Source organism: Solea solea, chromosome 1 (genome assembly GCF_958295425.1).
Source record: "Solea solea chromosome 1, fSolSol10.1, whole genome shotgun sequence".
Lineage (NCBI taxonomy): Eukaryota > Metazoa > Chordata > Actinopteri > Pleuronectiformes > Soleidae > Solea > Solea solea.
The window spans coordinates 45,279,007-45,292,124 of NC_081134.1; the positions used below are offsets into that span (position 1 = coordinate 45,279,007).

Genomic DNA, 13,118 nt, shown 5'->3' on the forward strand with positions numbered 1-13,118 from the left:
CACAAACACAATCACTGAATCCTCTCAAAGATGATTTAACGACACAGACATGATCAAACCATCTGGGTTTTGACGGGGTACGCACCATAAGCACAGGACACATGTGAACGAGGTCTCAGCCTCCCCCGGCAGTATCACACACCACCCAGAGGTATCTGCTGAGGACATCTGGGGAACCCACCATGGATTATTTTGTGTTTTGGTCCCACTGTGGATCGTGCTTTTTGTAATAAGGTAAGAGATCTGTGGGGAAGAGGCCACGCAGGCCACTCTCAACACATGAGGATCGTGTAAAGTCCCCTCACCTCTGAACTGACAGTGTGAACAGCTGCCTCATGTTGATATAGAGATTCACTTTGATCCTCCTTTATCTGGATTCAAGCAGACAACTGTGTTCACATCACCACGGCCGAGTTAAAGCTACATCCATACGACGTGGTTTCATTGCTCACAGTTGGTAAACGGGGAGTTTGGGAAGAGGGACAAGCTTTCAAGTTCAAACTCATCTCCAAATGGTCATTGTGTCACATTTAAAAACTTGACCAAACTGCTTGAAAACAAATGCACGGGCTTATGACTTGGGTCATGTTAAATTTGAGGAAAAGCTGTATCCACATTCACTCATATGCCTCCCTCCTTTTCTCTGCAAGTGGAAAAACCCTAACCCTTCTATCAGGAATTCAAGGTATGTACAACACAATTGTTACAACGTTTCCTTTCTTTAAGATCCTGTCAATTACACGAGCTCTAAGCGTGGCTTAGGAAAACAGAAAGAGACTGCAGTGCACAGAGGAGACAGTAAACATCAATACAATCGTTGGCAGTTAATTGCTTGTTTCAGTGGATCTCAGATATTCAGCACCGGGACTGCAGAAACCGTGACACATGTGGCTGCAGACCCCATCAGCCTCTCCCACATTGCCGAGCTTACATTTGATTTAATCTGGTTTCAGCTTCCACTTTAAGAGTGGGTGAAATAATTGGTGGGAGTGAAACCATTCAAGTAATGGTCGAGCCATTCTCTCCTGGGGCTAATTGGTAAATGAAATGAATTTGCTCCTGAGATCTCGGCTGGAAGAACATATCTCATCTTCATTTAAAACGACTGGTGTCAAATTTAGCAACATTTATTGGTGACGCTGCAGCTGAAGATCCCTCACTTCACCCCTTCCTCCCAACTAGGTCTGAGAATATAGTAAGCGTCAAAACTAAATCAATGTTAAGTATGTAAAACATGATGGTGGTTCATCTCCTGCAATGTTACATATCATAAAACATTTGCAGGTGAACTGAAGACAGACCACACAGACATAAATGCTTTAATTGCGACGTTTTATCAAAGTTAAAATTGCAGGACGTTAAAATGGCTATACAGGACCTACAAGGTGGGAAATCTCCAGGGGAGGATGGCCCCCCGGGCAAATTTTAGAAGGCTTTTTCACTACTTCTTGCCAAAAGGATGCAGTAGAAAGGGGTTCTTTACCAGATAGTATGCAAACTGCTGTAATAACTTGACTGAATCATCAAAATGATAATATAGCCAGTAATAAAGTGGGTGGCAAGGACTAACATATTTGGGTAGAAAACTCACTCTGCGGCTGGATAACATCCTGACAATTCATCTCCTTCCTTTCATTCAGAAAATAGAGCTTCTATTACAGAACTGGACCAAATTGGGAAACACAAGACAACATTTTACTATGAGCTCTCAAATAAGGATTTTTGGACTACTTTTTGGAAATACTTGCAGTTACGGCTTTGTATTCAGGCACACCTTAACTTTTTGACCCAGTTTTGAAGGCCTTAAGAGATGCTGGGAGAGAGATATAGGGGAAGAGATATATGGTGAAATATTGGGGGGAAATTAATGGATCATGGTTTAAAGTATCAAAAGAAATGCAGGCACGTCTAATTAATCATAACATTATCAATAAGATCTACTGGACCCCCAAGTAAGATGGCACGGTTAGGACGTGTGACTCTCTTACATATGTTATATTCATGCCCCATAATAGATCTGTGGTCCAAGATTATCTCTTTCATCAACAGACGCTTTGCCTATTTGGAGTGATATAGAAAGACAGACAGGAAGTGGTCTAAATGACCACCAGATCTGTAAATGTAAACCAGAACCGGACTCACAATACATAAGGACATGTCCTACGACTAAGATTTCCTCCTATGAAAGACTGTGCTACAGATAAAGAAGACATTTACATGAAAATATGGGGTTCTTATACTAATAGTTCTTATGTAACCTGATATAGTGATAAGCCACACCCTTTCTTTCACTTTGACCTATTTTTACATTTACATATACATTTACACGCATGTATATGTATATATTGCTGTTGGATTCCCTGTGTTTTTGTTGTCTCTGTTCCGCAGTGTATTGTTTTGTTTTGGTGTGGTTTTGTTTCAGCATGTAAGTTTGTTTCCTGTTGAAAATCAATAAAAAAAAAAGAGTAACAAAATGAAAACATTTGCACTGCAAATGTTTGTATTGCAGACACAATACAATGTGTCTCCCTCCCTCCCTGGCACATGCAGATCTGATCAAACCTCTGACCTTCAGATAACTGATGAAGCACAGGGCACATTCTTGCTGCCACCAGTGACATGTTTTTTAAATGCACTATCCTCCATTATCTGAATGAGATAAGATATGGATGCTTTAGGAAGACGGGACATGAAGTCCTGCAGACATTGTGGCTAATTTGATATGTCCACATCGGGGCTCAAATCCACATTAACAATCTGAGTCCTGCTGCAGAACATCATGATTATATGTTTGATTCATTTCCTCACACACATCAGTCTATAAATCTGCAGATGTGTCAGTCTCTCTCTGTGTGTGTGTGTGTGTGTGTGTGTGTGTGTCAATTTTGTCATGCCTGTGCTGTTTCTCCTCCTCACTCTTGTGTGAGTGTCACAAAGTTGTTATAAAGTAAAACGCACAATCGCAGACACACACAGTCAAAGTAATATGAGCTATGCCTCGTTCCTCATGGGGTCTGGCTGGAGTTCAGCAGACACACGACAGACGGCCCCAGTGCTACTAGACATGGAAAAGAAAGAGAAGGAGGACGGAAGAAAGCCAGAGGGAAAATCCAGTGGTGTTCTCAAGCTGAAAACTAAATGTCATACGTTTGCAGTAACGTGTAATTAAGTCTAATTAGCAGTCTGACAATACAGAAAACACACAGCATTATTGTTATTGTTATTATTATATAAACTATTTATAGTGTTGGTGGTGGTGGAGGGGAGGAGGGTATAAGGAGCTATTTCTACTAATGTGCATTTCTTCTCAAACCAATGTCAAAGTTGGTGCTACACAATCTGGCGTCCTTAGTAAAGGCATGCGCACACTTTGACATATCGCGGACCGTGGTATACTCACGTGTCAGAGTCCCGTAGTATCTAACTACACCATCGGGTGGCAGTAAGAGTCTGGACACAGGGAAAAGGACACATTCCTACCAAAGAATAAGAGAATGATGCTACAGCTGAAAGGTCGGGCGGGCGGGGGAGTCGGGGGAGACTCAGATGACTGTCTTTGGCGACTTTTTCTGTTGTCGCAAAGTTTTTTTCTGCTTGATGAGCAAAGCTTAATATTCACATTCATCAGAATCACTGAATTTCCTACAAAAACTAAAAAATGTGAAAACTATTTTTTTATGTATTTATCACCGTTTTTTCAATCCTCAAGATGGTAAATGGTGAATGAATTTATTTAGGAGTGATTCTAGTTTGGTCACACAGTAGAGGGGTGGCTAGCACTACTGCAGCACAGCAAGGTCACCAGTTTGAATCCTGGTTCTTTCTGTGCCCACTCAGGCTCTGTAATTTGATGTGCCATTAAAATTATAATTATCTTAGCGATAAGATTTGAAATCCTACATTCTGTGGTTTTAAGAATACGTCAACTTCTATGTGTCACAGTTAGGGTTAGTTTCCAAACCATTCACTCTCAAAAATCAACATTTTTAGCTTGTGACAACACTAGAGCTGGTGATTCACTGCTGCCTTGTTCGGTACGTTTGTTCCACACAGTGAAATATGAGTGAATAGTGAATATGAGTTAAGACACTGAAGTAAAACATTTGAACTTAGTGATGGAGGCAGCACTGGATCAACAACTCCTGTGTGCTGTGATGTAAAATCACTGATTTCCCTCCCTGAGGACTTTGTTGTGGGAGTGTGAGCTGTCAACAAAGTGACACAAACTTTGTTTTGTTGGAAACATCTGTCTAACTTATGAAAAACAAGCAAACATTTTCTAATGATTAAGACAAAAAAAGGGCATAGTTTTTCTTGCTTGAGCCTTTAGTGAAGTGGCTGAAATCTTTTTCCCCTGTGTCCCCACTGGCAGCTATGAGCCTCTGCTTCTAAGGCTGGCTCCAAGCGCACACAGTATGAATTCTATTTCACAATCTTTAAAACTAAACTGTACCTTTAAGTAATGTTTTCACTCCCTTACTACATCACAACATAGTCAGCTGTGAACCTTATACTTTCCCTGAGAAAACCTACTCCACTCAGCCTCAGTGAGTGAGCAGAGCAGTTACGAGAGGCAGAAAGAGAACATTGAAACTGACCACAACCGCAGGATTGTAGTGTGTCTGTAAAGTATTTCCCATCAACACTAAAATGCAATTCCACTGGACTAAAACCTACAACCTTTTTCTTTCTGGTTGCCTTTTTAACCAGAAGTATATTTTTTGCAAAGGTTATGAAAATTTGTTCTCATGTGCGTTACCATAGAGTCTCCATTATCACTCACTCACACACGCTTCAGTGTGCAGACAAACACATGCAATAACATCCCCCTTTCCCAGAAGAGACATTAGCAGCATGAGTTGCTCTGTAGGGGCCAACAGGCATGAGAGATGGATGAGTGGCACACACACACACACACACACACAGCATAGACATGGTTGGGATTCCTCAGCAGGTTTCCTCCGTCTCTTGACATGTTGCTCGGGGATAAGGAAGTCTCTCCCTACAGCCTGAGGACTCTCAGTGGACACTGTCAGCTTTTCACAGAACCCTTCCAGTGACTGATTATAGTGCCGGCCTCTGTGTACCGATTTCTACACCCAGCTGTTCCACATACTTACTCCCTGTCCAAAGAACCAAAGAAAACTTTACTCTCCAGATGAGGAGGACTGAAAATGGCATGTTTCTTACTTTGTACTTTATTTTAATGGATGTGTGTGTGTCTGTGGGAGTGCAGTGTGAGCCCATGGGAGCATGGAAAGCTCCTCTGATCATGTTACATAAGTCCCAATGCAACTGATACCAGTTGTAACGTGTTTCCTGATCTGACAGACATAAAAGAGAAAACATGAAGTTGAACTGTAGTTTGTTGTAAGAACTCATCATAAACAAATGTCCATTACATTCAAACCACTGTCAAATGTGTTCACACTATGTTGATTAAGTCTATCAGTTCCACCAGTGTAGCAGTGTTTAGATCACATGTTGCCTGGTAACATTCCTGCACTGCACACAGGAAGTGAATCGATTTAAGTCAAGACAGATGGAGGAAACAACAGCATTGCACTAATAAAGTGAGATGACCTGGTTGTTCAGCAGTAAATGACAAGGTAAATGCTTTTAGTCTTCGCCCCGCCCCTGCTCTGCTGATGTACACACACACACAAGTGCTCCCTCAGTATCATCAGATGATACCTGACAGAGCCCATTTTCACATGAAGGATGCAGCATACAAATACTCTTAACATCGTTTCTGTTCACAAAGATGAAACAGAGGCAGAATAATACCATCAGCAAAAGTTATGCACTGCACCTTTAAAGACACAACACATGGGCAGAAACAGAAGGAGAGGTGGAAAGGAGTAAAAGGGAGAGGTGTGTCAAAGTGAGTGTATCAAAATAAAAGCACAACATTAAATCACTTTGGGCGAGGGAAATATGACACAGTGTTATTCTTGCAGAGCTCCAGTGCAAGGGCTATTGAGAGGTAAAGACCGAGAATATGAGTTGAGCCAGAAGGTCTAAAAAGTCTTTGTTGTTTTTCAGCACGTTGATCCTGGGTGGGATCTAACCTCCCTGTGCTGTTTTGTTCTGTGCGACGGTGTAGGTCTGTGGCAAGAGAATGAAGTTTGAGGCTCAATCCACAACTCCCCAGGGCCTGTCTCCCCGCCTCAGTATTTTCTGGATGTGCCACTACATGAACTGGTGACAGTGTCATCTGTGTCACATTCGTAATTCATGACCATTTCTGTACATTTAAACAACAAAAATTGGCGGAGTTGAGGGACAGAGGGAACCGTGTTAATCTGGATTAATCACCATTATGCAGCAAGCCCCACCCAGTGAGGTCTGCTTCCAATCATCCACACGTAGACCTACTGTGCTGCTTCGTGCGTGTACACATGGCGCTCGACACGTTCCACTGACTTCCAGCAGCTCATTTATTAACATTATCAGCAATTGCCCAGTGCATTGCGAGTCAAGTGACGCAGACTGGAGGCAGCGCATAGGGTCAATCACAGTGCAACACAGCTGAATTATTATTCCTCTCTCTGAGCCCATATGACCAGGCTGCTGAATACAGATGTAGTAGCCAATGTAGTCCAGCCTCAGACTCCACTTCTCACTGTTCAGCCGTTTCCGGTAAGTAAACAGTATAATTTGTGCAAACATCAAATTAGAAGACACTGACATTTGGTTCAAATGTACTTACGCTGCAGCGTTACATTGTCTGCCAGCCTCACTTAAACACCATGATGTATTACTGTAATGCCAAAGGTCATTAATTGAGTAAATTAACTCTATAATAAGCACTTACGTCCAAATCAATATACTTAATGTGGTTGATATACAGTTCCGCATTAAGGGAATGTGGTATTCATTAATATGCAAATTATATGCATCTAGGTGCTCCAGTATCTATTCAGTTCATCTGCTGTTAGTATGAATTACGATCCAACGTAACGTTCAGAAAGAGAGGGGAATAGCACTGGGTTTACTTGAGGGATGTAATAGAATTAGAGGCTGTGATGACTGAAGCAGAGCGAATGAAGTGTGCACAGTCAGCACCCTGTGTGTTTATATTCATGTTCAAAGACAGATTTTAGTCAGACTAAGACAATAATTCAGTTTTCTTAATGTCATACATTCCAGGTATGACATTAGGTCCAGGTAATGGACTAACATACCTGGATAATTGATTCATAGTCTGATTACTCATGCATGGATACACTTAGTCGCACTGGACTCAAACTTGGCCCAAAATGTCTTTGTCTCTGAAGTAGGAGACGATGACATCATAGACTGTCGTCAGACAACACAACAACCATAAGAGACATGTCCATCTAATTTGTATCATGAACTGTGACTGTAAAAGTACTGAGTGTGTATTGGGCTAATCTCAGATGACATAGGATGAAAGGCGAGGTCACATTCAGGACAGATTGTTAGTCCATAGTTTTTGAATTTTCTAGGTATCACAAACGTAATGAGGAGTACATGTGACAAATCCTGTCGCCCATGACAGGGTGGTACCAGAAGAGTTCAAATCTGATCTCACATGAACAGGGAGCCAATGAAGAGGAGCTAAGATGGTGTGATATGTTTGCAGATGAAAGGCAGATGTATCTACACCCGCCTTTTATCTGCATATCAAAGACAAAAGCAAACAACTCTTTCATGATTCTGAATAGAAAACGTCCACTGATGACAGAGAATGACAGATATCCTTATCATCCAGAAACCAATCAACAGCAAAATAATGTAATATACCAATTGTGTTGTTGCATTATTGACATTTACAGTTTCAAGTGATTTCTAATGGAGAGAATGCTTGGAACAACAATGTCTCCCCTTGACTCAGGCTTGTATCAAGCCATTCGAGAAATCTCTTTCGTTTGAACATGTAGTCTGTGTCCTCTGGACTCCCTGTTCACCCCTGTTCTCCTCTGTTTCCAGGCTCCTGTCACCACTCCCACCTGCATCATCCACCTGCTGGCTCTGTATTGGTACTCTGCTCCAGGACCACATAGCCCACGCTCTCTGGACTCAGTGCCTCTGACTGGCTTCAGTCCCTTTCTACAGACCAACACCATTCACCTGCTAAATCATTGTTGATCTGCATCAGTACTTCAGTTATCATCAATCTAATCAGCCTGCCATCTGTGTTTATTTGGGTTCACCATCTACTGACTGCAAGTGAAGGACTAATCCAGGAGCTCCACTGGTTGCAATGTCTCAAGACATGGGCTCTGCCTTCATCCAGGCACAGCAGCTAAATGCTGCCATGGCTGACACCTTCCTAGAACACATGTGTCTACTGGACATCAACTCTGAGCCCACCACTGCACGCAACACTGGCATCATCTGTACTATTGGACCAGCCTCCCGCTCTGTGGAAATGCTGAAGGAGATGATCAAGTCTGGAATGAACATTGCTCGCTTGAACTTCTCACACGGCACGCATGAGTACCATGCACAGACCATCAAGAATGTCCGTGAGGCGTGTGAGAGCTTTGAACACGGAAGTATCCAGTACAGGCCTATTTGCATCGCTCTGGACACTAAAGGCCCAGAGATCAGGACTGGCCTCATCAAAGGAAGTGGCACTGCTGAGGTGGAGCTGAAGAAAGGCAAGATGATCAAGATTACTTTGGATGATGACAACAAGGAAAACTGCAGTGATGAGATCCTCTGGATTGACTACAAGAATATTACCCAAGTGGTGGAAGTTGGCAGCAAAATCTTCATTGATGATGGCCTCATGTCCCTACAGGTTAAGGAGATTGGCTCTGATTTCCTCATGTGTGAGATTGAGAATGGTGGCACCTTGGGCAGTAAGAAGGGAGTAAACCTCCCTGGTACTGCTGTGGACCTGCCTGCGGTTTCAGACAAGGACATCATGGATCTGCAGTTTGGTGTGGAGCAGGGAGTCGACATGATCTTTGCCTCCTTCATCCGCAAAGCAGCAGATGTACATGCTGTCAGGGCAGTGTTGGGAGAGAGAGGCAAAGACATTAAGATCATCAGCAAGGTGGAGAACCACGAGGGTGTGTGCAGATTTATTGAGATCATGGAGGCCAGCAATGGCATCATGGTTGCTCGTGGTGACTTAGGTGTTGAGATCCCCACAGAAAAGGTCTTCCTAGCCCAAAAGATGATGATTGGTCGCTGCAACAAAGCTGGAAAGCCGATTATATGTGCCACTCAGATGTTGGAGAGCATGATCAAGAAGCCCAGGCCGACCCGTGCTGAGGGCAGTGATGTAGCCAATGCTGTTTTGGATGGGGCCGACTGCATCATGCTGAGCGGGGAGACCGCCAAGGGAGACTACCCTCTGGAGGCAGTGCGCACACAGCATGTGATAGCACGAGAGGCAGAGGCAGCCATCTTCCACAGACGGCTGTTTGAGGAGCTGAGGAGACACTCCCAAATAACCAAAGACCCTACAGAGGCTGTAGCTGTCGGAGCCGTAGAGTCATCCTTCAAATGCTGCGCTAGCGCCATCATTGTTCTCACCGAGACTGGGAGGTCTGCCCACCTGGTCTCAAGGTACAGACCCCGTGCCCCCATCATCGCTGTGACCCGTAATGCCGTAACAGCCCGTCAAGCTCACCTGTATCGTGGCATCTTCCCTGTCCTGTACACTAATCCCACCCATGATGTGTGGGCAGAGGACGTAGACATGCGTGTCAACTTTGCCATTGATGTGGGCAAAGCCCGTGGCTTCTTGAAAGAGGAAGATGTTGTCATCATCTTGACTGGTTGGTGCCCAGGCTCGGGTCACACCAACACGATGCGTGTGGTTCCAGTCGTCTAAATAACCAATGGAACTGAGTATAATCTTCACTATAATTCCACTTAGGGATTTGTTCATATATTGTTTACTTTCGTGCAATGTGTTAATCAATACGGGGCAAATGTTGAAAATTTAATAAATTAAGCCACTCTGAGAACTCTGTCTCCATTCCTTTCTCACAAATGATCTCAGTCAAACCAGTGTTCAGGCTCAGATGAATGCACCTATCCAGAGATTGTATTCATCTGTATTCATTGTTAGAAGTTAATCAGTTCCAGTGTGAATATTTGCTGGTCTTGAGTTCCATGTGCATGCTTGCTCATATTTAGGTGAGGTTGCCAGTGGGGCAGAGTTATCTTAATAAAGCGTCATCAACAGTTTATTTATCTCTCTCCTCTCACCTGACCTTTCTGTCATCCTGGTGTTACTCAGATCCTAGCTTATAACAGATATTTATTCATAAAAAATATAAAGATATAAATTCAAAGACTGTCTTAATGGCTTTATTTAAACTTTAAACACAGTTTATATATATATATACATACATACATACATACATACACACACACACACACACACACTACTCTACACTGCTGTAATACATTTATTTTCCACATGGTACTGTATATTTTAATAAAACATTAACATTCACGTTTAAAATGTGAAAATAATAACAATATATATGCATTTATTAAAAGTATTTTATATGTTCTCTGGACTCAGTGCCTCTCACCGGCTTCAGTCCCTTTTCCCAGATCAACACCATTCAGCTGCTAAATCATTGTTAATCCATCTAGTGGAGGGATACTGCTGGACTAGTAAGTGTAAATAGTTTGCTTGTCATCTATATCTAGAGCATTTGAGCTTGTTGTGTGTCAGACCATGTTATTGAAGTCATCTTGTCCATCTCGTTTATAAATCAAGTGATTGACACAATGTGAGCAGTAGGTTATATAAACTGGGTAACCTGTATGGTGTTACTTTAATCCCATATGAAAAAAACAGGAAATGCCTTTCTCATAAGGTGTATTAGCTTTAACCATACCATTCAGTCTTCTTTCCACATGTCTCCACACTTTTCTGTTTTGTTTGAGCTCCCAACCTTCTGCATTGTAACAGTGCGTGTGAGTTAAAAGCACAGATGAAATGAAGCAGGTTTACAGCTCAGTCATGCCACAGGGCAGATGAGGGGCTGCCTGGCACAGCCTGTTTTGCTCTGAGGTTCGTATGCACACAACCTGTGATCTGAAGCCAGCGACCAACTATCCAAGCAGCCTCCTCCTCCTCCTCCTCCTCCTCCTCTTCCTACTCCCCCCTCGACCTCTGTAAACAGCAGTAATCTGCGGTCCAGCTGCAGCTCAGGGACAGTGCTGGGAGTCAGGGACATGAGGCAACCGTGAAGGTCAACACCACACCACGAGGAGATTGGTTCATGAATAATAACGAAAAAAAAAATTCTAAATTCTAACAAACTGGTGTTTGATATTACACAAACACAGTCATCCCACAGCAGCTGGTTCTGTCAGCAGTGAGAGCCAGCATCTGCTTTATAGTAGATTCCAACGCCACCATTGTTTAACAGCAGAAGACCAGACCTCCACACAGTGTTGGGGTGCTTCTCCACATGCGATGCATTACAGCATCCCACATTCATCCAAGAAAGACCCAACAGTGCTGACTAGACTGTGCCATAAAATCTGAAGCAGGCAGGGAGGACCACCAACGTAGTGAGGCCCTTTGGAGAACCCATTTAATGGCCGCCCGCTTTACACCGCCTCCCCCACACTCTGTCCTGGTTAGTGGGTATTACGGGGTTTTACCATGCGGACACATCACCACACTGCTGAAAAGAGACAAGGTAAAGGACAACTATGACAACACTGACAACACCACGAGGTGGTTTGTCTTATAAGTCTGCAGTGAGGTCGATTTTATGAGATTGTGTGCGTGTGTGCTTCCTGGAGAGAAATGGAGCTGCTGTTTTAAAAGAAATGAGTGCTTATACACCTGCATGTTACTGAATGGACTGGAGTTAACACTTTATGATGCGACCCTCTGTGTTTGGGCCTGGGAGGTCTGTGGTTTAATTCAATCAGCAAAAAATAAGGATCTTTGTTAAGTCAGTGAAACATTTTAAAGCTTTCTCAGAAGACTGTGAGAGATGAGGTGGAGTATTCCTTTGTTAGATTTACAAGTGATATTTAAGAGACCAAAGAAAAACAAATCAGGCATATGTAAAGTGCCAATAACAGTGCAGGTAAAAATGAGCATACTGTAGATTCAGATTCAGGCTGGATGTGACAGTAAGGCCACACCGTCCAGGAGGAGACAAAAGGAACAGACAGCTGTGTTCTTGTTGTGGCCTCTCAAAGTGGATGTGCTGCTCAGATTGTTCACTCTCGGGATCAGCTGATTGAGCTGAGGCCGAAATCTGAAGGAAACCTCACAGAGGATGAAAGAGAGCTGGGTCAAGACAGGAGAGGCTTTGAGAGCAGTGGAGACATAAGCGGCATCTCCCTTGTCTTATTGTGGGCAATGTGAGATCTCTGATTTGGCCGATAAAATTTAGGATCTAAGGGGCGAGTCAGGAGCCAGGCATGGTCCCAGAAATGTAATATCATGTACTTTGCAGAGATATTACATCAGGACATAGTGGATCAAAACATCTCTGTCGAGGGTTAGGGTTATTTGTGCCGGGAGTGGCAAGAGAAAAGAAGAGTGCATCGACCCATTGTCGGGTTACTCGACTGAGTGTAACCTGGTGCTGTTACTGCTGGACTAGTAAGTGTAAATAACTTGTCATTTAAATATCAAGCATTTGAGCTTGTTGTGTGTCAGGCCGTTTTAGTGAAGTCATCTCATCTCAGGATTTTTGACTAAAAATTATCAAAATGATTTAATTCATATAGAAAACTAATTTATTGTACAGACAAGTGGACTCATTTTTTATTTTATGTTATAATTATTAGTTTTTTACTTTTCACGATGTGAGCCTCACCTGCCTCCCCTGACTGCTGCTTAAAAACAAGCCTGTGACCACCAGGACTGTGAGGAGACTGTGAGTCAGAGAAGGGTTAGGAGGCACTTCAGGTCAACTTTGAGGTGACTGACTGACGGACACCTTTTGAGCCACACAGAGACAGACTACTGTCCCACAAGCCATGGGTAATAAAGGAAATCAAAGCCTTAGTGAATCAAGCAAAGTGATGGAGGAGTAGGTGTATATTATATTATATGTATACACACATATATATATATATATACATACACACACATATATATGCACATATATACATACACATATATATATATACACATATAT

General features: G+C 42.9%; 1 protein-coding gene across 2 annotated transcripts; it reads left to right on the plus strand.

Moving 5' to 3' along the window:
* The first annotated feature begins 450 nt into the window (after positions 1-450).
* Positions 451-9,943, plus strand: LOC131444914 (pyruvate kinase PKM-like). Of its 2 annotated transcripts, none has more exons than XM_058615740.1 (2): positions 451-685; positions 7,957-9,943. In XM_058615740.1, exon 2 carries the CDS (start codon positions 8,231-8,233, stop codon positions 9,815-9,817), a length of 1,587 nt encoding a protein of 528 aa, XP_058471723.1. In that variant the 5' UTR covers positions 451-685; positions 7,957-8,230; the 3' UTR covers positions 9,818-9,943. The 2 variants fall into 2 exon arrangements, with proteins under 2 accessions (XP_058471723.1, XP_058471641.1); XM_058615658.1 differs by lacking the exon at positions 451-685 and adding an exon at positions 7,689-7,761.
* Positions 9,944-13,118: the final 3,175 nt, after the last annotated feature.

What these genes read in the sequence shown, in the direction of transcription:
- LOC131444914 (XM_058615740.1), top strand. Translation starts at nt 8,231, where the DNA reads ATGTCTCAAGACATGGGCTCTGCCTTCATCCAGGCACAGCAGCTAAAT.